The 23,302-nt window shown below is 45.6% G+C and overlaps 2 protein-coding genes across 3 annotated transcripts in view; one reads left to right on the top strand and one right to left on the bottom strand.

Moving 5' to 3' along the window:
- cicb (capicua transcriptional repressor b) overlaps positions 1-12,406 on the top strand; it is a 69,772-nt gene extending 57,366 nt beyond the window's left edge. The window contains exons 16-21 of one of the 2 annotated variants that reach the window (XM_080750240.1): positions 978-1,321; positions 4,062-4,225; positions 6,213-6,364; positions 7,475-7,609; positions 8,314-8,445; positions 9,801-12,406. In XM_080750240.1, coding sequence (XP_080606366.1) covers positions 978-1,321; positions 4,062-4,225; positions 6,213-6,364; positions 7,475-7,609; positions 8,314-8,445; positions 9,801-10,096 — 1,223 coding nt within the window. In that variant the 3' untranslated portion in view covers positions 10,097-12,406. Of the gene's footprint in view, positions 1-977; positions 1,322-4,061; positions 4,228-6,202; positions 6,365-7,474; positions 7,610-8,313; positions 8,446-9,800 lie in introns of both variants that reach the window. The other variant, XM_080750239.1, reaches the window with a different exon arrangement.
- Positions 12,407-14,262: 1,856 nt separating this feature from the next.
- znf526 (zinc finger protein 526) lies at positions 14,263-22,732 on the bottom strand. The gene is made up of 7 exons (XM_080749860.1): positions 21,709-22,732; positions 20,932-21,101; positions 20,547-20,642; positions 19,577-20,439; positions 18,734-18,863; positions 16,242-17,852; positions 14,263-15,599 (listed from the first exon to the last, which is right to left on the bottom strand). Exons 1-7 carry the CDS (start codon positions 21,998-22,000, stop codon positions 15,432-15,434), a joined length of 3,330 nt encoding a protein of 1,109 aa, XP_080605986.1. The 5' UTR covers positions 22,001-22,732; the 3' UTR covers positions 14,263-15,431.
- Between the last annotated feature and the right edge of the window lie 570 nt (positions 22,733-23,302).

Below are 23,302 nucleotides of genomic sequence, written 5' to 3'. Positions count from 1 at the left end.
ATAAAGTTTAGAGCCCCCCAAAAAAACCTCAATATATACTGTCGGCGGCGCAACGTATGCCAGGGTGCCTATCCCGAACTAGTTCGGGATATTTAATAAAATGAATTATTTAATCGGAGGCCTCCACGAAGACCCGGTCTAAATTTCCATCCATGGCCGGGACTTAGACTCGGCCATCCACGGGCCGTAGTCGCGCTAACGGCCGCATCGCGCCGCCCACTCCAATGATAAATCACATCTTTAGACAGGATTTTCTCCGGATTGTGTTCCCAGACCCAAAGAATTTTTTTTTTGCGACTGAAATAGCTTTAGATCGGGCTTCTAAATGGGCTAGCATTTTGGCTACGTGTCAGCTAGCTTCCTCCTATCGTCACCCATAGCATTGGCTGGAGTGAAATCCCAAGGCACTTGGGACAGTGTCGACGGAAGCTAGAGCGAAGGTCTATGGAGAAATTTCTGGCACTCTAGCGCCCCTTGTGGCCGGCGGCACTGTATGAGTTAAAGCTTTGGTTCCACAGAGGGGGGGTCCAGGGCACAACCAGCAACATGAGGAACAGTTTAACCACTTAAGCCCTATTTTATACTTTAGACCTGCTGTTTTAGCTAGTATTTAGTGGTATATAATTAATGAATTCAGTAGCCTTTGCCACAGGTTTTCAGTGTTTTTTTACCTCATTTCCAAGGCTCCATGGACGCATCATCTGTCCATATGTAATCAGATTACTTCTAGTCAAGGGCTCACGGCCAACGGTCGTGTTTTTTCTTCTTTTCTTTCCCAGCCAGAAAATAAAAATTATACTATAAATTATAGTGTTGAAGTGTTATGTTTATATTTTTCAGGCCATGTTATGCAACAGTATTGTGTACTGAGATTGAGGGGGTGTTGTGTGAGTTGTAAATGAAGTCTCTACATCGTATTTACCTTTTTAAAGATGTCAACTGTTATTATGAATGCAATTGTTCTTTGTTTTTTACAGGCAGTGCACCGGGCACCCCCAAACTCCCTCAGCATCCTGTCAGGACCCCGCAGAAGGTCAAAGCGACGGTGGCCAACATCCCCGTCGGCAGCTACGAAGGAGGAGGCCGCGGGAAGGAGAGGGACAGGGAGAAGGACCGAGAGAGGGAGAGGGAGCGAGAGCGGGAACGGGAGGCCAACAGTCGTTTCTCCTTTGAGCCAGAGTCTGCAGGGGGACAGGCGGGCTCTCCCTCCATGCACCCTGCCGAGGAGCCCCCCACCAGCTCCTCTGACAGGCCTCCCGAAGGCTCCGGTGTCGGGGACTCGGCCGACACGCGCAACAGGGACATGGCCGCCACTAAAGAGGTGAGAACCTGTAATCTTTTGTGTGGAAACCATTACGTCTAAAAACGTTTTACTTTTCAGGATTCAAATTCAAAATTGCTGATTTACAATCTCGAAATGCATCGCTTCATTCTTAACTGTTCTGCTGCTGTAGACGGCGCTCACCGTCATTGAAAGGGTTAATACCATGGCGCCGTTGACGGTGAGGACTGTGAATCTTACTGTATATACAGTAAAGATATTATTACTTACTTAATGTCGCTCCGGTCCCGCCCGCATCGGTAATGTCGGCGATTTGTTTACAACGCACGTTGGGCGTGCACGCGAAGTGAAGCTCCTCAATGTTAAGTCAATGGAGAGGCCCATAAAGAAACTTCATTTAAACAAAATAGCCATTTTGAGACATTTTGCAGCAGATCTAAATGTAAACAAGGCACAAGGCAGGGCGCAGCCATCTTCCTCTTCTTGTCCCACACTGTCATGTGACTAGATGACGTAATCGTTGCCGTCAAGTGATAATCCAAAAAAACAAAAACAACCCCCTTCCAGCCCTTCAAAATAATAGCGGCGGCCTATGGCAACTGCGTGGCACCGAGGCACCAAGCAACCTTCAGATTAAGGGGGCACTATTAGTGTTAAGAGAAAGTTAGCCTATTGCTACATCAATCTGGGAACTAAATCTAAATCACTAGCTTTCTTCACAAATGTGTTCATAAAGGTGTCTACTATCACCTCTGAACTTTGTCAAACCCAACTCATACTTTGTGGGAGCCAATCAAAGTTATTGGGTATCCCGAGGGCCTGGGATTAAAGGGGGAAAAATAAAAAATGGCCAATATGAGCGTATGAGGTGTGTAATTTGGGTATTTTTGGGCTGCTGAATCCATTCCAACCATTTGTTTTCAGTTAAAATGACTCCTTGGCCATAAAATAGGCCACACCTACTTTTGTGTGTCCATGAGACATATAATATTGGCAATAAAAAAAAGGTTGGAGTAGTGTTTGAATTCATGAAAACTATTCAAGATCAGGTGGGTAATCACACATGACACACAGGATAACACCAGTAAGACTCCCTAATCGGGAGATAAGCGACCGTAGGTCACTTATCTCCACAAATAGGGCAAAAATGTGTTTTGCCAAAATCTTCCTGATCCATGTTGATGACATGAGTGTAGACATACTGTGTAGTGATTTTCGTGATTTTAGGGCAAAATCTGTAGGAGCAGTGTCCAAAAATGTTTTTAAAAATCGGCCTGGAGGTGGCGCTATATGGGAGAGATTCATGTTGATGGGATGAGTGTAGACATACTGTGTACCGATTTGCGTGATTTTAGGGCAAACATTGTAGGAGCAGTGTCCAAAAATGTGTTTTGCAAGAATCGGCCACATGGTGGCGCTAGAAGAGGGCCATGTGAGAAATGAGGGGTGGGGTCTCCGCGCCGGCAAGGCGGACGAATAGGTACCGGCCCCGGCTGTCCCGGTCGCTCCTAGCCGGAGTTACGGCATTTTATGTGAGCTGCAGTGTAGGGGGTCCTCCACTGGGGGCGCCACCACTTTTGCATCCGTTCTGGAGCACCAGGAGTGGGTGGTCCCCGGGAATTCCCCGTGAGCAGCCCCGTTGGGGTGGTCATTTGGTCAGTTTAGCACATTTGGTCATTTTTTACATCTGGGGGTCCCCCAGGGACCTGGGGGTCCCTGGAGCTCCGGGGGTCCTTGGAGGTTGTAGTTTGGCAGGTAAGGAACGTGTGTGCAAAATTTGGCATGGATCGGGGCAACGGTTGCGGAGATATGAGCAGGGCAAGAGTGTGACGTGTGAGGTGTGACAGACAGACTGACGGACGGACTGACGGACTCACTCACAGTTTGTGCAGGTTTTGATAGTAAATGCGACCTACGGTCGCAATGATACAATCTGACAAGGAACATTCAAACACAGGGTTTAAAACATAGGGACTAACAGGACACAGGTGAACTCGAATGACATGATTGGCTAAGCCTTAGCCAATTAGGCCTTTTTTATGGCCAATGAGTCATTTTTACTTATAACTAATGGTTGGAATGGATTCAGCAGCCCAACAATACCCTAATTACACACTTCATACGTTCATATTGGCCATTTTTTATTTTTCCCCCTTTAATCCCAGGCCCTGGGTATCCCGATACCCCCAACTTTGATTGGCTCCCACAAAGTATGTCAAGGGAGTTGGGTTTGACAAAGTTCAGAGCGGTGATAGTAGACACCTTTATGAACACATTTGTGAAGAAAGCTAGTGATTTAGATTTAGTTCCCAGATTGATGTAGCAATAGGCTAACTTTCCCTAACTATCTGTGTTTTGAGCTTGTGGATCTTTGGTGTGATGCTGTTGTATGATCAAGTAGGGCATCCATTTATGGAAAAACACCAAAAGTTAAAATATTGAGATAAGCGGTTTTCTCAGATGCCTGGCCAAATATTTTCTTCTAAATATTCTATTAATTATGTTGTTATCTAGTCATTAAGAAAGTACTTTTAGCCGTTTGTTGGAAAGATTGTCTATTGAAAATGTAAAATTTAATTTTTTTTAATTAATTATGATTTTAATTATATAAATCTGATGAATTTGTCATTCAACAACATGTAAATGTTTGCATCGCTTAATAGACATTGAATGGCCCAGTAAGGGCAAAAACTTACCTCAATTCTGCAAACTATATGCTATTTAAAGAATACTTCTATGGTCCTTTAAAAAAATCTACATACTGTATTTATCCCCCTAGGCTGGATCTGGATGGAAGGAGTCTCTTCCCTCGTCTCCTTTGCCCCCACCCTCCACCACTGACCCCACCCTGCCGCCCCCACAGACTGACAAAGACGCACCCCCGCCCAAAAAGATCAAGGCCCGTCCCCCACCACTAAAGAAGACCTTTGACTCGGTTGACAAGTGAGTACATTACTCTGTGTGAGCCTGTTTGTCTTCCAGTGCCTAATATCATAATGTGTGTGATGCTCTTACGGCGTTTGTAGTTAATTGTGCTTTTCAGTACCATATCTTTGATCAAACAGTATGTAATGTCCTGTGAGTTTATTGTGCGTCTGTGAGCCTGGGTTGTACAATGTGAAGGTTACATGTATATTAAACGTTGTGTAACAGCACAATGACATAACTGCGAAACAAAATGGAATATGTGCTTCTGCAGCCTATAAACTCAATGGTGCATCTCTACAGAATGTTGGCCTATAAACTCAATCATTGTCCCAGAGCTCCTTTTCTTGGCCCAAATATTTGCTGCACAGTAAAGTATTATTACCTAACCCTGTAATAAAAATGGAACCTCTGTCACCCTTCATAGTACTGTGTACTTGCATAGTACTGTTTTATTTGTCTGTCATTCAGTGTTATATGAGTTTAAAAAAAGGACCCCCAATTGAAACACCCCAAAAGCTTTTTTGAGGTGTAAATCCTTTTAGTTGACCAGTGTACCAGTTCAGTTCAGGTTTATTGTCACAACATATCCATAACAAGTACAGATACAGTGCAATGCTTGTGCCAGGAGCACTCTCAGCCTTTTACACAAAGACATGGTCACAGTGACCGACAAGAGTGTGGACCCACATACCATGCAGGCCACACAAGACAAGTCCCAACAATACAACATACAATCTTATATATACATTCCTTTAAGAGCCACGCCCACACTCCACACAACAGACTTGAAGCCTCCACACAACCACTCCACACCACGGACTTGAAGCCTCCACACAATGGACATGTTTGAAGCCTGATTCGCCCCCTGTCGCCACTGGGGTGCACTGTTCACTAATATATGAGACAGCAATGTGTTCACTGCTCTCTGGGCAGCCTGTGACGCTGATAAAAAAATATAAAAAATTAATTCATGTAATCAGCTTTCTGCACACCTTCTTCAAGATGGCTGCCAAAATGGCCGCCATCCACATGCTGTAATTGTTTGTGTGTGTTAATCTAAAAAAGGATTTTTGAAAACATTTTAACTCACTTAGCGCCGAGCGAGCCAGATTTCAATATGAATCTGCGCTTATAACGCCAGGAAATAGCTATATTGAATCCCCAAAATCACATTACATAACAGATGCACGTTACATGCGGATACCACAAGATGACCACTAGAGTGAGCCATAGCCCATAGACTTTGTATGGTCCCATGTTAAGTCAGAATAAAAAACAAGGTTCATGACATAACAGGATGGTACAATGACATGCTCTCCATTGACATTCAATGGACAGGCCGCGGGCCGCCATTTGAGCTCAATACTGCTCAATTCGTGCTTGATCGTCTCAAACCACCATTGGTATGGGCATCGGAACGTATATAGATGCCACACAGAAAGTTTCCGAATCAAAATCCGACCTAGTGAAGCTACGTGAGGGTCGGATGGTTTGCATTGAGCCTAGCGGCTAACAGAGGCCTACGTAAACAGGAAGCTATGGCTTAAAGGTGACGTCATAATCGTATGCTTTTTTTTCACGGTTTTCATCTGTATGCTAGTCGAAGGTAAGCTAACCGTTCCGCTCCGTCTATCAACCCAAATTAAAAGCTTAAACAATGCTTTTATATAAAAGTCGCTCCGAGTCGCTCGGCACTAAACGCCATCATTAGTTAGTCGCCCCGAAAGTCGCTCGGCGCTAAGTGAGTTAATCTGACTTAAAACCTAAACCCTTATGTTGATCAAATATAGAGCAGTCCTGCCTGAGCGCCCGGAGGGCGCGAAGTCCTAGGAATGGAGCGGCCGCGAATTTCTAGTACCATACATTGTAACAGTGAGCTGTAACGCCGTGACCTTTTCCTACGCCTAAACCTCTAATAAACTCAATTCATTTGTGAGGTTTTATCGGACGGATCAACTAAAATAACACATGGTGGTATTGCTGTGTGTGGGTCTGACACCAGGGTGCTGTCGGAGGTGTACTTTGAGGAGCGGTTTGCGGAGCTGCCGGAGTTCCGTCCCGAGGAGGTGCTGCCCTCCCCCACCCTGCAGAGCCTGGCCACCTCCCCACGGGCCATCCTGGGGAGCTACAGGAGGAAGAGGAAGAACTCCACAGGTCACTGCACACACTCACATACTGTAGGGCTGTCACCATCATGACATTTTACATCAGTGGTTCTCAACCTTTTCAGGCCACGACCCCCAAAATAATCATATTTTTTACTGAGGAACCCCCCACCCTGACGATCACTAAGAGTTGAGGAATTACATTTTGTACAACACAGTTCTAGCGTGAAAATAGCAGATCTACATGCTCACATCGCCTCGGCGTTCAACAAGAAAAACGATTATGACGATTATATCAAAATAATTCCCTTTCGTATTACAAATTACTATTAGAATACTTTCCTATATGAATCATGCTGTTAATTGGCAGTCTTAGCTATTAACCCATTTGGGCCTAGAATTATTGAATGCTTTAATCAGTGAAAAATAGCAGATATACAAGCTCACAGCGCGGCACCGAGTGCCGTGCTGCGAGCTTGTAGATCTGCTATTTTTGAAAAAGTTGTGAAAATGTGTGCAAATCTTTGAATGTATGTATTTTCAAAGCGAACGTTTGTAACTCAAATTTTGCTTCTGGGTGGTCCCTGGTCCCTGGAACTAAATATTACATATTATCTAAATATTACATATTATCTAACTAAATACTGACATATTATCTTGTTTATTATTGTGATGTTATCTGCTTATTGTAAGTCGTTTTGGATTAAAAGCGTCTGCTAAATGCCTAAACTGTAAACTGTTTGAGATGCGGGTCCGTGGCCAAATAAATATCATTTTGGGGGTCCTTCACATGAAATGGTTTGAGAACCACTGACATAGTAGTCTCTCAAGAACAGACTAACTGAGCTCCAGTTAAGTGAAAAGGACCTTTTCTTTGATGATGGCTGGCCAGATTGCTGACACAAAAACATAGGTTTTTTTAAAAAAACCTTAGAACGATTCAAAAAACACTTATAGAATTGGGAATTGAAAATTCAAATTTTCACGATTTTTCAAAAATAGCAGATCTACAAGCTTGCAGCTGTGAGCTTGTATATCTGCTATTTTTCATTAGTTAAAGCATAAAATAATGATACACAAAATGTGTACCCGTTCTGAATGGGTTAATGTTGATGTTCCTGTATAATATTGTTTATGTTTTGTGTGTGTGTCCGTCCAGACCTGGACTCGTCCACAGAGGACCCGGTGTCTCCGAAGAGGAAAAGCAGACGGCGATCCAGCTGCAGTTCTGAACCCAACACGCCCAAGAGTGCCGCCAAGTGTGAGGGAGACATCTTCACCTTCGACAGACCAGGTGACAAGAACACTATGCTACGTGTAGCTATTTCACTTGCAATTGTCTCTCTTTGACAAATCATCATCACAGTGTTTTCATTTGTAACATTTTACTATCTGTCCACAGTGGAGATTGCAAATAATGTAAACGTGGGTGTGTGGGTAGTAGAAGGGCCTTGCTGTGAAAGTATCCATGCTCTGTTCTCTCTTTAAAGGTCTCGAGGCAATTTTACTTCCTGTTTTTCTCTAATGTTTTTACAAAACCATGTATGGTTGGATGGTACGTCTAGGTGAATTCTCACCAAGCCAATGTAAAGGGAAAATGAAAATGAAAGCGAGCTTAGTGACATCTCGGAACATAGTTTTACTGTCCTCCACCTTCACCTCTAAAGATCGAATCAAATCCAAAATGTTAGAGCGTAGATTTGACTGCTAGGCAGTTGCAGCACGATGAATCGTATCGTCTGTCGGGTGGAACAGGAAACATCATAGAGGGACACACTGCATGTCCAGAACTGACTTTTCGGTATTCAAATTCAAAAGTATCAAAACTAGCAGATGTACAAGTTCAAAACGCGTTGCTTTGCCCAGCGTTTAGAGCTTGTGCTCTTGATCCGTCCCCATACTGTGCTCTTTAGCTCTACACTGTTCTGTCTGGTAAATCAGAACCGGCCTACAGTGCTGTTGGGAGATAATAACCCAGTGATGCTGTATGTTCTCCAGGCACAGATGGAGAGGACATCCTGGGAGAACTGGAGTTCGACAAGGTCCCCTACTCCTCCCTGAGGAGAACCCTGGACCAGAGGAGAGCTCTGGTCATGCAGCTGTTTCAAGAACATGGCTTCTTCCCATCAGGTTACTGTCACACGCACGCACGCACGCATGCACGCACAGCCTTGTACAGACCCTCAATGAGGATAATTGAGTGATCACTTAATATATAATCATTGTAAGTAAAATGTATTGCTTAGATATTTTGACACAATATTGTGTACAAAATCATTGTTTATTCTAAATACAACATTTACATCTTATCAAAATAAAGGTGATGATATCACTTAGCTCTAGGTAACCAACCTTTTCAAGCCCATGGCATGAGCACCTTTTCTTCGAATGTGTAAGCAGAGATCTACCACTATAATATGTCAATCTATTTGCATACATCCAGGCTAGTAGTCTAAATGAAAAGACACTTTTTTTAGGTTATTTTTTTTGAAACATATTAAAACACACAGGGAAACAAAATAAAATACTGTCACAGATATCTAATCTTCAATGCACAATATGGACTTTCTCATCAATTAATATTCAAATGTTGATATTCTGTTGCTTCTGTACGAGCAACACCTCTGTCTTTGGAGTAATCCATATTTCAGGAAGAGAACTTTCATTGAAATGAAGGCACGGGTTGTCACCTCCTCTCCCAATACACAACATCTGCCTGCTGCCACCACAGATCTACTGTGATGCCTTTAGTGATCTACCCCCAACAAGTAGGTTACCCCTACTTGTTGGTTAGCCCTGTGTACAGTATGTATGGGCTGCCAGTGAGGAATCATGTCCCTTTCGCTGCACTAGTGACCCCTGCTGGTTGCTAGGGGTGCTGTTCAGTGGAGAGGAAGACTGCTGACCCTTATCTCTCCCTGTGAAACTCCTTGCTGTCAGAAGGAAGATAAGTGGTGTTTGTCGGAGGAGGCACATGGTAGTCTACCCCTTTCCCAGACCAGATAACTCAGCTTCTGTTTTGCTGTTTAGCTTCAACATAATGGACTGCAGTCACAAGATAGATTCATGTCTGCAGAGAGAAAGAAAGCCAAGCCAAATTCAAAATTTCCCATAGCAGTGGTTTTTCCACTTGGTTTAATTTGGTCCCAAAGGTTGTAATTTGCACAAGACAATAGGGTGCACAAAGCATTGGACCTGGGAAATGCCATTTACTTTCATGACTACATTGACCACATTCCCTTGCGTGGAGGCTCCAGTGTTTGACGCTATGTCAACGTTTGAAGCTATGCTTGCAGATCTGCTATTTTCACCAAACCTCCGCCACGAGAATGGGAACACTAGAGTTCAAGTGTTCAATTTGCCCATAATAGGAACGCCAGGGTTATTGTGATTAAGATAAGACGTTGTTTTGTTTTTAGTGTGTCAAGATCCTGCCTGGCATCGTGTTTTTTATTATTATTCCTAATTCCCCTCTGGTCCCGCAGCCCAGGCCACGGCAGCCTTCCAGACACGCTACTCGGACATCTTCCCCACCAAGGTGTGTCTGCAGCTGAAGATCAGGGAGGTGCGGCAGAAGATTATGCAGACGGCCGCGCCCTCCGAGATCGCCGCCGGGATGGTCGGCGACGCCTCCCTCTCCCTCCCCGGGCCCTCTGGGATCCAGATGGGAGACGGAGGAGGATCCAGAGGTGGAGAAGGAGGGGAGCCGCCGGGGGGCGAAGAAGCCGAGGGAGAAGGGAGTCCAGAAGACGTGCGGGAATCACAGGAGTCCTCTAGATGAGGGCGGGGGGGGGGAAAAAACCCTGACGGATTAGATTGTGTTGGAAGTGGCACATACTCCACACACCCCTCCTTTCTCCACTCTTTTTAACCTCTCCTCTTGGTCCAGACACGTTAACGTTTATTTTCCATCCCAAGCGGCCAACCTCGGAGAACGGAGAGCGATGTTGAAAAGCAGTGAGCCATGTTGAAGAGGAGTATGTCATGCAACATACGGGGCATTGATGTGTTTTGTTATTCAATAAGTTGAATTCCAGTCATACCAAAAAAAAAGGACATGTGAAATGCCAGTGGCACAGAAAACTCGCATTACAACAAAAATACAAACACACACACACACACACAGACTGTAGACTCGAATCCCCAAACTTGAATTAGAACCCTGTATTAGTGACCTTGTACAAGGCTTCCGTTTGATGCCAGTTGAACTAATGGACTGTTCTGTTCACCTGCTCCTCACCTGCCCGCGAGCAGGAATCTCATATTTTAGACCCAAGAGACTCTGGCGTATGAATTCCATTGTGAGACAGTGGAAAAGTCATTTTGGAGCTCTCATTAACCATTGATGTTTTTTTTATTATTTTTTGTCATTTGTTCTTTCAAATGTTCTTTTATTATTTTATACTTGTAGGATTTTAGGAAAAAAAAATCAATGAAGTGTCTTCATTTTGAGAGGATCAGCCTGTCATCAGCTGATATTCGTTCTTGGGGGCTGGGCCCTCGGCGGCAGGAAGACTGGATTTGACCGGACTGTCGGAGAGCGGAGACGGATCGCAATAGAGATCCATTTATTGTCTCCCCCCCACCCCTCCCCCTCTCCGTTTGAATCGTTTGAAACGATGACCTTTTGGGGGGAGGTCTTGTAACGACTGAATGAAAAAATGCAACAAAAACTTTGAAGTTGTTTTTTTTACTTATTGTTTTTGGCAGTGCCATCATTCCTGCAAATATATATGGAACAAATATATAAATATATATATTATATCTTATCCATCTGGCCAAGACCTCTCTTCCCATGATTGGCCTGAAGCAGATGCCAGTAGGTAGGAAACCAGGCATTCCTGTGCCTCTCATTCGCTAGCCATGAAGGAAGGAGGCGGGGCAGAGAGTCGGAACAGGCACATCCTGTCTCTTATTGGACTGAATCTTTTTCCTTACTGGCCTCAACCTCGTTGGTTCACCAGGGTTTGTGTCATGAAAGCAGTGGAAGCCAAGGTCGACGGGGCCATGCGGCCCTCTGTTGCCAAGCAGTTTTATTAACTTTGTTTTTTTTTAAAGAGAACAAATTTGATTGTTTTTTTTATCAAGCATTGCATTTGCATTACTCTCTCCAGTTCATGATGTTTTACTGTATTATTCCAACTATATTTACTTCTTTGTCTTTGTCCATCATAGTGCACCCTGGTCCTGGATGCTGCTCCAGCTACTTTATTATTCCTGCTAGTTTTGTTTTTAATATTGTGGAGGCCGGTCCCATCTCCTCCTACTCTAGTGAATCCTCCTCCTCAGCAACCTAGGGGCGGCATAGCTGAATGGTTGGGGAGCCCGCCTGGGGAACCAGAGCCCCCGGTTGTCCATGGTTCGATTCCATGCCAGGGTAGCAATGTCGATGTGTCCCTGAGCAAGACTCTTAACCCCTAATTGCTCACGCGCTCCTTGTGGGCAGCAAATCAGCTTGGTTGGGCTGAAAGTACTGAATTTACCCCTCGGGAGAAAGTAGGTAACTATTATTATTATTATCAACCTGTGGTGCATGTAGCTTTTATTTTTTTAATACATTGTAATTCATCAATTTCAATGAGGAAACGGGGACCTCTTTTTTTTATTTAAATTCATTCAGCAGTAATAAGCAGTATGTTTTACTAGACCACCTTGTATTCCAACCCCAAACACACACACATCCTGCTATTTTAGCTCACTCCCCTGTGCGAAGTTTGATTCTTATAGACCCGCTACGTGTTTGTCCTCCCCGACGCCTCTTTTCCTTCCCTCCTTCCTCCCTTTGTCACTTTATTGCTCTCGCCGCACCTCCTTTTTATTCGTTTTTTTTTCTTTCTTGTGCGTGCGGAGAGGAAACCTGAGGGGGGAGGGCGTTAATCACAAAGAGAAAGCGGGTTGGAAATAATATTGGTTGTGTCTTTGTGCAAGACTTGGTTGTGTTGTACATATTTACTGTAGAGTCGGTAGACTCGCTATATTATTAAGGAGAAAAAAAAGTGTAATTGAGCTTAAGTTGACTTTTAAAGACACCCATTACCGAAGGTAAAATACACACATTACACATGAAGTGGGAGGGAGGACCTACAGTAATAAATATGGATATTAACGTTTTTGTGTTATACTCCTTGTTTTGCTGTTACAGTATGCAAGAGAGGACTTTATATCAATAATTTAAGTTTGTATCTGTATCTTTCAGTATACAAATAAAACTAGGTGTTCAATTAAATGCTCATCTTGTTACTATATCACTGGTGATCGACAACTGATTCTCCATTGGTCAAGTTTACCTTTCTTTCCCAGTTAAAATGGACATGACATGACTTGGTGCCATACATACATATTATATTCACCAGACAAACATACTAGTAGCTAGCACATAATAGTCCATGATACCATTACACTAACCTTTTCTATTTTTACACTTAGAACAATTGAAAGTGAAGAGGAGATGCCAAGATGGTATTAAAGGTAGGTTAAGAGATGTGTAAGAGTTAAATAGCTCTATATTCTGATAGTACATCGTTGCTCTAGAGTTCAGTAACAGAAGTCAGCTCGTCTCTCCAACTCTAGTAAATTGGAATACCAATTTTATCCAATCAGGAAACGAAACTCCCAAAGTATTTAAGTCGGATAAACAAGTGAAATTGGAAGTGATGACAATGAAATGAGCTGACAGAATACGATCTGTAACACAAATTGAAGCTGATAAGTGACAGGTACTCTCCTCACTGGCGTAATTTGGCAACCCACCTGAAATTGTATTTTCTGGAGCGACCCGTTACTGAACAAACATTACTTAAAGAATAATGCTTTATCCTTTTAACAGGAAAGAATACCACCTTACCTTTAAGCTTAATTTATAATTGGTATAATACTGTCATTCAAATATAAATATCAGGCTTAATGCTCTGGAGGTAGATGTCTTTACCACTTGGCCAATTGATGGGTATCAGTATCAATTCACCCTTTGTCAAGTCCCGCCCGTTGTCCCACCCCTCTTTGCACACATTGGTTGCTGTGTCTTGGTGGGACAAAGGTCCTTTCTCTCCATCCACTACCATTGAAATTCAGTTGCTTCTTATTGTTATTTTGTGTATTCAATTATAATTTTAAACTTGGTTTCAGTAAAAAAGGAGCCTCTCAGGTTCAGTGTAGTGATTGGCCATGTTTTCAAATGTTTTTATTTCTCCAAAAATGTGAATTCAACATAAAAAAGGCAGAGCCAGGGCGGGACAAGGCAGAAAGAGCCTGCTGGTTGGTCAGTCAGGGACCAATTAGAAGGCTGACAAAGGGTGAATTGGGAGTAGTCTTATCTGTAAAGCAAAGTGGCCTGTTAACTTTCTATACTTTAATTTAGCCTCATAACTGATATGCATACCTACAGTGTATATAGACAGATTTCTCTGAGTGGCAACCATAACACTGCAGCTATGCGGCAGCGCTTTGGAGTAAAAGGTTACTCTATATCCATGACCATCACACAAGTCTTCAAACAAGATGCCAGTGATGTTATTGCATTACCTTATTGCTGGCAATGTGATTTTAAGTCTTTACAGCTTAAGGAAGGTCTTACAAACCCAAACGTTTCTCTGATTTATTTAAACTGTTGAACTTGCAAGTGGCAGTGTGCAGGTTTGATCTGTCCAAGATTCCCACTTCTAATGCGTCTTTACAGAAAGCATGTCTAATGATCCTACCCACTTAATGTCAAGCAGTTGTATAAATAAGATACTTAATAGCACAGATATTAGCTTGTGTATCAGTAAATAACTTGGGATTGACTAAAGGATTTACACTGGCAATAAAAGCTCATACAGGATCATGGAAAACATTTATTGGTTTTAATTTACAACATATTACATAATTGACAGTATAGTATACAATTTGATCAAATGTAAAAAGAAAATCACATCCATTTGACAATGATTATTCATCATACACAGCACAAATTACCTTGACCTGTGGCCCAGCCAAAGGCCCCCCCAACTGTTAACATGTCTGTCTGTGGAACACTTTCAAACCCGGACTTCTCCTTTGACCACGTCCGAGTCTTGCCTGATTTACACCTAGTTGCGAAACAGTGTTGCGCACTGATAATAAGCAATCTAGAGGCTCAACACGTAGCACCATGCATTGTGATCTTGTAGATCTGCCATTTCCCGTGAGCGACATGATGAGCAACCAAAGTATAAATCAAGCATCAAAGCATCCACAGCTGAGCTGCAGTGCACTCATTGTGATGCAGACCTCCATTCCCTCGAGGTGGTGAGTGGACTTAACAACTGCTTGATAATGCCTGTCTGACACAAAATGGAATTTGGCCATCTGAATGATTTAAGGTCACTGTATAATCTGAACAAACACTGTTGTGAAGAGGGTTTGGTATTTCAAATTACTTCTGAATCGAACCACTTTCCTTCCAGCGGTTCATAAAAGAGCTTCCCACAGGACAAGGCTAAAAAGCTGTTAATTGCCTGAGTAGTCACGCTGAGAAAAATAACAGAAGAGCTTTATCTCTCAGGTACTGTTAAAGTAGACAGCACGTCATTTCATAATGCATTTGTAAAATCTATACCTTGTCACGCACAGGAACTATAGTGCTCTATCCCTTGGTCGAGCAGTGTGGTCCAGCCAATTTTGTAACGGTTCCTCTTAGGATGGTGCGCTGGCCTAGGTGGTGGGACGACAGAAAAGGTTCTGGTTTCCAATCCTCATGTACCATGTCCTGTCCCCTCACCTTGCTCGCTTATTGTCACCTTTCCTCTGGATATTGGATAAATCTGCATAAGAAGGGTACAATGCCTTGTTGTCTGTCCTTTCCATCGGTATGTTCGGTCACACTTCCAGGATGGCTTGAGTGTACAGAACCTAGTGGATCAAGTGTGGTTCCGTGGCCTAATACAGTTGTTCTCAAAGTGGATTCCCGGGACTCTGTGGCTTCCTTTATGGGGGTCTAAATTGACCCAGACAAGTCTGTAACTCTGACAGTGTACAAATGGAACCTACACAGCCAGAGTTAAGGGGAGACCTTGAAATTTCAAAGTTTGAGAAACACTGGCGTAATAAATATCAAACTGGAGGTGGTTGAAATGAAAAAAGGTTCCTCCCTTTTGCCCTCAGAGGATCTGCATTCCCGCCACGGCCTCCATGGCGAGGCCGTTCTCCAGCGCTGTGTGGTAGATCTCCAAGGCCTGTTCCAGGGGCAGAGCCCCGCCCTCGCTGGTCTCAATGATGGCGATGGTCTCTCCAAACTCGTTACACATGATGGTGGGTGTGCCCTGGGTCTGGAGAGGGGAGAAGACACAGAGACACGTTGGCTTGGTGATGAGAATATGTTTTTTTTTCTCGATCATCTTCTTGGCGATTAGTCTATTGATTACTTGCTTTGATTAACCGAATCATTGATTTCTCAATCAATTGTCGATCATATTCAATTAAATCTATTAGTTCAAAAAACTATTGTTGTCAGGTATGAATGAACTGACATGACAATTAGAAATTAGTAATATATAGTCTCTGTCGGGTGGAAATGGATGGATGATTTTATTTTGTCATTAAACACAAGTGACAACGAAATGTACTTGATGGCATCAATCCAATGCAAGGAGTGACATACTGCAAGAAGAAGAATTATCCCTATGATCGCTAATTGGAGAGACGCAGAGCCTCGCGGTTGAAACGCGCCGCCAGGCCCGCCACCATGGTGCACACCACATGCAAACAGGTGAGGAAGTGAGTGCAAAGAATATGCCCAAAACTGTTTCTTTTCAGGATTCAAATTCAAAAACAGCAAAAGTAGAGTGTGATGCTGTAGTATGATGAAGTAGGCCGTTAATTTACAGGGGGGGAAAAAAGACAAATATTTAGAATATGGAGATAAGAGGCTTTTGCCTGACAGCAATTAAATAAGAATAGTTCAATCTGACCTGTGGCAGGCTGGTGGTCTGTATGTGGATGAGTTGAGGCTGTCCATTGGCCAGCTCCACGGCCGAGGCGTCCACTAGCGCCACGGCGGAGTTGGTTTCCCTGGCGGCGGCCTCCTCGTCCCGCCTCTGTTGCCGGGCGTGGGTCTTCTTGTGGTTCCGCAGGTTGGAGAAGGTCTTGAAGGCCTTCCCGCACTGGGGACACACGTGCGGCCGCTCGCCAGTGTGCGTGCGTCTGTGCTCGGACAGGTGCATGCTCTGGATGAAGCCTTTGCCGCACACCTCGCAGCGGAACGGACGCTCGCCCGAGTGCGTGCGCAGGTGCTCCCGCAGGTGCGTGTTCTGGCGGAAGCGCTTGCCGCACACCGTGCAGGGGAAGGGGCGCTCTCCAGTGTGGACCCTGCTGTGGAGCGCCAGCCCCGAGGCTGAGACAAACAGCTTACCGCAGACGGGACACTGGTGGGCTTTGGGCCTCTTGCCCGCGGTGCTGCCCCGGGGCCGTCCAGGACCCACGGCCAAGTGGCTCAGCCGGTGGAGCCGCAGGTTGGCCAGAGAGTTGAGCTTCTTCCCACAGATGTTGCAATCTAACCCTACCCGCACCAACACGGCTCCTCCTGAAGCCCCTGGCTCTCCCTCTCCAGGGTGCGAGGTAGAAGGCTCCGAGGTGGAGGGTGTGCCCAGACTGCCCACCTCTCCGCCCGCACCAACCTGGAGCAGGTCGGTGTGCAGTTCCAGACAGTGGGTCTCCCTCTGCCTCCTGGTCAGGAAGCCGGCGGCGCAGTGCGAGCAGGGGAAGGGGGCGGGGGCCCCCGGGTGCTGGGTGTAGCGGTGAGTGGCCAGCTTGGCAGGCCAGCGGAAGGTGGCGGGGCAGTCGGGGCAGGACAGCTTGATGGCGTCAATGTGCAGGAGGCTGTGCTGACGCAGGTTGGACGACTGGGAGAAAGTGCGGTCGCAGACGTCGCAACGGTACGGCCGAACGCCCGAGTGAGTGAGGTTGTGTCGCGTCAGGTTGGCGAGCGACGAGAACGTCTTGCCGCAGTCCGCGCACTGGAAGGGCCTCTCGCCCGTGTGGGTGCGCACGTGGTTGCGCACGTGGATCTGCTTCTTGAACGACTTCCCGCAGATGCCGCAGACGAAGCCACGCTCGGCGACGTGCGACTTCCGTCGGTGGAGAAGCAGCTGGAGGTGGGAAGGAAAGGACTCGGTGCAAGAACGACAGGCGAAGGCACCCTTGTCGGGACGGAGCTCGGCTGGAGCGGCCCCTGCTGGATCAGAGGAGACAGAAGAGGCCCCTGCACTAGCATCCTCTGGGGAGGCAGACTTCACACTCACAGCTACATCCATCTCAGAGCTCTCCTCTACACTGTCAGCCGCTGAGGACGGTGCAGCCACATCCTCGCCGCTCTTCTCCCCCCGCCTCTCTTCCTCACCCTCATCAGATCCTCTCTGGGAGCTGTGGGCTGTGTCCTCTCCCGTGTTCTCCACCTCCACGTCGGTGAGAGGGGCCAGCAGGCTGCTCGTGGCCTCCTGCTGTGCCTGGCTGGCTTCCCTCCTCTCCCTGGCTCTCTGGAGGATGGCCAGGGTAGATGGAGATGCTTTACTGGGGGCAGGGACCTATGGAGGATCAGCAGACAGTAGATCTCAAACCACCAAATTTCAGGCATTTACCCAGCGAGTGCGACCACAGCAGAAGCCGTCTGTCACACTACCTAGACTGACTGTAAATACAAGACATTCATCTGCAGATTAACCACTTTTAACCTGGTGGCCCTATTTTGGGTATGTCATTACTTGCAGGTGAACATTTTCCAAAATAAAAATAAAATAGCAAAAATAGACTATGCATAAGCTCACAACGCATCGTGACTCTTGAGCCTGTAGAGCGGCTATTTTCACCTTACGAAACCATGATCGTACAATGAAATACGAAACAGGGCTTAAGTGGTTAGGCTTCAGTTCACAGACTGCTCAAATTACAAAACAACTTGTAGTAATAAATTAGCCTCACCGCTATAAATGTTGGACATTCTAAATTGTCTAAATGACCTCAAGACTACAGTCTGCTAAAGAAATAAGACCATTAAGTGTTTATGACTTGGACTTAGCACTGGATCACACTTAATACGTGGAGTGCATGGCCCTACAGTAGACGCCAACTCATTTCAAATGAGAGAAAGTCAACCACGCAATACATTTGCAACACAGATCTTGCATACATCCAATTTTGTCAGACAGTATTTTGTCCCTAACGTGATATCCCTAGCTTTTACCCCATTCTTTTGTTAGATACTGTATATAATGAGAGTATATCATCATCAGTCCATCAAAATTGCAATGACAGCTGCTTGGGGCCTTGCTTACAACTTAATGCATAGTTGCGAAGTATCAGTGTCCATGTACGACGGATGAAGTGTGATCCCGGCATAAAGTACAGAAAGTCCATTTTGAAGCTACTGACAAGCCGGATGGGGAGGGTATAGGCTTTATTCTGCTACCATGGAGACGGGGACGGCGGCGCCCGCGCGGTCGAGGTGGGTGCGCCGGTGGTACAGGAACTTGGTCATGTTGGTGAACGTTTTGCTGCAGAACTGACACTTATGCAGGGGGTCCGCCGTGTGGGACTTCCTGTGAGGGAATGAAAGACAAGCACAGGAATTAGAGACAAATGGGAAGACGTGAAGAATGAATGCAGCTAAGCTACTGTAAACAACTAGAGGTTCGCGGCCCTTCGGGCCGCTCACATCTAGAGTCCACGCCCGCTTCTTTACTAAAAAACAAAAAAGTAAAAAAATAAATAAATAAAAAAAATAAAAAGTTGAAAAAAAAATAAAAATAAAAAAATAGGGGGAACTATTGTGGCGGAACTATTGTGCCGCAGCGCACGTTTCCGGTCGGACCTATTTGACCGCCGGACGCACTTCCGGTTAAGCACTCCGTGTGCCACGTGATCAGTCCTAGCCAATTGGACTGCTTTGGGTCGTCTGTATGTCGAATGCACCGTTCGGTCAGTTTCAAATTGTAGATAGAGATGGCAACATTTTACTTTGCAATGAGATAATGTCACAGAGCATTATTAGATAATAGGAAGAGTTGCATTAATTATTAGACAGTACCACTAAGGTGTCAATATTCCTATTAGTTATTCATAAAAAATAATTAGAAAACCAGTAAGATTACAGGAAAACATACAACGTTGACAAACTATACTGGTCCTACATAACAACATTAAATTCAGATTAGACTAGGATTTCTACTGGTCAGTGCTGTTAGTTGATGTTCAGAAGATTGGACTAGGATTTCTTCTGGTCAGTGCTGTTAGTAATTCCCTTCCCTCCTACCTGTGCGTGATGAGGGTCATCTCAGTGCAGAAGCCGTGACCGCAGTCCACACACAGGTACCTGGCCACGCCGGAATGTGTGCGCATGTGGGTCTGCAGGGTGGCGGCCTTCTTGAACATCTTTCCACACTCTGGGCACTCGTGCGTGCCTTCCTGGTGCACACGCTTGTGCGCAGCCAGTCGATTGACGGAGGTGAAGTAGCGCTTACAGATTTCACACTGCTGCCGCTTGCAGGCAAACTTCTTCTCCTCCGCCTGCCTTGGCCTCGGCTCCTCAGTGGTCTTATCCGCCCTGTCCTCCCTCCCCCGCTCCTCCTCATAACCTGTCATGACCCCGGCCGCGTCCCCGCTCTCCTTGTCCTGACCCAGAAAGTGCACCCCCTGGTGCTGGAGGAAGTCCTCTGGGGTTTGGAAGAGAAGTGAGCACTCGGAGCACTCGTACGGGTGGATGACCAACATCTCTGTCTGTTGCTGCTGCTGTTGCTGCAGCTGTATTTGTTGTTGTTGCGGTTCCTGTTTTATTTCCTGGCCACCAGGGGCCAGTCTCAGCTCCACCCTCTGGAGGCCATTCTCCATCTTTACCGGGGAGCCGAGTAGAGCGGGCATGAGCTTGGCGTGTTGCAGCCTGGGCGTGGTGGAGCTGTCTGCCAGGGCCTGGGCTGTAAGGATCTGCAGGTGCATGGTGGCTGAGCCGGGGCTGGCAGACACCGGAGGGAGCAGGGTGGAACGAGGTGAACGAGGTGGTTTGGCAGCAATCTTGGGGACAGTCTGACGCTTCCTCTGTTGTTGTTGTTGTTTAAGTCTCTGCTGTTGTTGCTGCTGCTGTTGCTGCTGTCGTTGCTGCTGCTGCTGCTGGGCGAGGACCTGGGATAGAAAGCAGGGAGGATACAAAATGGTTCTGAAAGCTTTATTCCATACATTCCTGTCCTCCATTCCCATGAAATGAGGTGTGTACACGACCACTGACGTACCTGTGCCAAGATCTCCCCTGCCTGCTCTTCACTCAAGATGTAGTTGTGCACACTGTTCAGAGGGGTGATGGTGCCATCGGGATGGAGCACATATTCCTGTTATGAGGGAGGAATATGTGGTTTACATGTAATCCTGAAAACAACACCTCAATCCAGCTGTTATTTTCCCCTACTACAGTAAAGGAACCTTGGACCTAGAATGGATATAGAATGTTAGTTTCCCCAAATTATGAAATCTCATTCAAAAATACCTTTTTATCGGAAGAACCAATTGATGTTGATTCCCCTTGGCTATTTTGGAGGGGCAATAGAAATAAATAAACCTAGTTTCATCGATTACCAATAGCAACAAACTACACTAGGAAGGGTCAGCCCTATCCCTTACCGTGGTCTCTGTGGCTGTGCTGCTGTGTGTGCTGCTGTGGCTGTGTGTCTGCCTGTGCTCCAGCCACACGTCAGGAGAGTCAAACAGAGCCAGGCAGTCCAGACACTGGTACTGAACTGGTCTCGCCTCTGAACCACCTCCCCCCTCCGTCTCCATGACCTCACACAACTCTGGAGGAAAACCATGGAATACAAAGTGATCAGTAGAATTATGGCCAATGTCACCTAACCCATTACTTCAAATTCAATATATCCTTCACACTACTGTGTGAATAGGAGCTTGAACATGAACACAAGGTACAAAAGCAGCCGTTGACAATGGCATACATTAAGGTTATTAAAATATTGCGCAAATAGATTTTATGAAATAAATAAACATATTAACTTGTTAACTTATTACAGCAGTTAAATGCCACCTGCATTGCATATTTTAATATTGCTCCATGCATGCAAAACCGTATCAATTATTAATCATCACCCAACATTTTAATAATAACATTTTATAATTAAACCCATTTGATCCCGTGGGAGCTATTCAGTTTTCAGCTTCACTCAGTTGATTGCTCCCCAAGTGGACAGACTTGAGTGTGTGGGGTGGGGAAGTTATGGGTTAAGTTTCTTGCTCAGGGGCACCTTGACAGTTGACACATTGCCTGGACCGGGATTCTGGGAATCTATAACCTGGGACCTTCTGTTTCCCAAGCGGCCAAGTACTATTCAGCTACTGCCGGCCGCCCAACACTCATTTTGAACACAAATATCCACCACATTGTCTCACCTTGGTGTTCCACCTCCATCCCAGCCTCTCTCATGTGCATCTCCTGGTGCTGCAGCAGTTCCTCTGGATTCATCAGAAGGGCTCCACACTCCAGACACTGGTACTGCTGGCTCTCTCCTCCCATCTCCGACATGTCCTGGATGGTCACGGACTCCGCATCGCCTTCCACGCCGGTGTGGATCTGCTGGTGGACTAGGACATCTTCCAGGGTGTTGAAGAGCTCATGGCATTCACTGCACATGTATTGGTGCTCCACATACACACCCTCTGGGTCCTCTGTCTGCTCAGCCATGATGATGGCTGTGTGTGTGTGATGTCTTTAATCAATCAACAGTCGTGTCATGCAACTTGCCGGTTAGACGTCAAATCCCGTCTAACTTGTCTGTGAAGAGCAAAAGAGTTGATGCTGCGAATCGCAATCTCGACTGCTACTTAATTTACATTCGGGTCAGTATGAGATTGTGGTTAAGGACACAACAATTTAAAGAAAAGGGAGCTTATTCCATATCATATGGTTATTATTACTTGGTCACACAGCTTATTAGTCAGTGTGTTAGCAAAGGGAGGGCGGGCGTGGGCACTAGAAAGACCACCATACAATCGTCATAGTGGTTTCAAGTAGCAAATGTCATCTTGTACAAAAAATGACTTTACTTATGATTTCACAGAAAACGTAACGGCCACAATAACAGCCCGGCGTGCAACTAACGGACGCTTTAAAAAAATAAACGAGGCCTATTAATATGTCACTCGCAACCATGCGATCATTCAGGCATCACTTGCACATTACATTCATGTTTCGTTTTGGTTAGGAATAGGAACGTGTGTATCGGCTTGGTATCCAGACAGTATGTGATGGCATATGGAGAGCGGTTGGCGGCGCTCCCCCTGATACTGAAGAGCTGTTTCTGTGTTCTCGGCACCGCGGTTTCCTGAGCGCGGAGCCCCGGTCCGGGGCGGTCGTCAGGCGGCGCTACACACTTTTCCCCGCAGGTCTCCGGCTGCTGCTGCGACGGGCCCTTCTTCTTTTCCCTTCCTTTCTCATTTACTCTCGTTGTAGACAACAGTAGTCCCTCGTGGGCTTGTCGCCGTGCCTTCCGCGCAACGAGCCGCTCCTCCCGCCGACATGTTACATCGACCGCGGTCCAAAGAAATGCACAATTTAAAAGCCGCAATGGTTAAACTGCCTTTCAACGCGTGAAAATACAACGTTTATTTACCGCGTTTGCCCGCCGGATACTAGTCTCCCCTTTCTTGAGACAACGTCGGCCCGCCTCCGTCTCTAGCCCTCGACTTTTAGGGATATGTGATTGGCTAAGTAATACATCAGTCATAAGTCACGCGCATTTGTTATGGAACTTGTAGTTTTTTGGACGAATGCCGGTGTTGTAGTACAACGATGATTACTGCCTTCATTTATGATGCGTTCATTTATTAGTGTACATTTTATTTCGTACACTTTGACAGTTGTCTTTTAGGTTCAGAAGTTGTCCGGTTATGAAAGGAATTTTGCCTCAGTGATGTCGGTGCATTTCACTGCAACAAAAGAACATGAATTATTTACAACAATGTAATAAAAAAGAAGCTTCATGCA

This window comes from Nannobrachium achirus, assembly GCF_963921795.1.
Source record: "Nannobrachium achirus genome assembly, chromosome: 2".
Classification (NCBI taxonomy): Eukaryota; Metazoa; Chordata; class Actinopteri; order Myctophiformes; family Myctophidae; genus Nannobrachium; species Nannobrachium achirus.
This window is presented reverse-complemented; position numbering and strand designations above follow the sequence as displayed.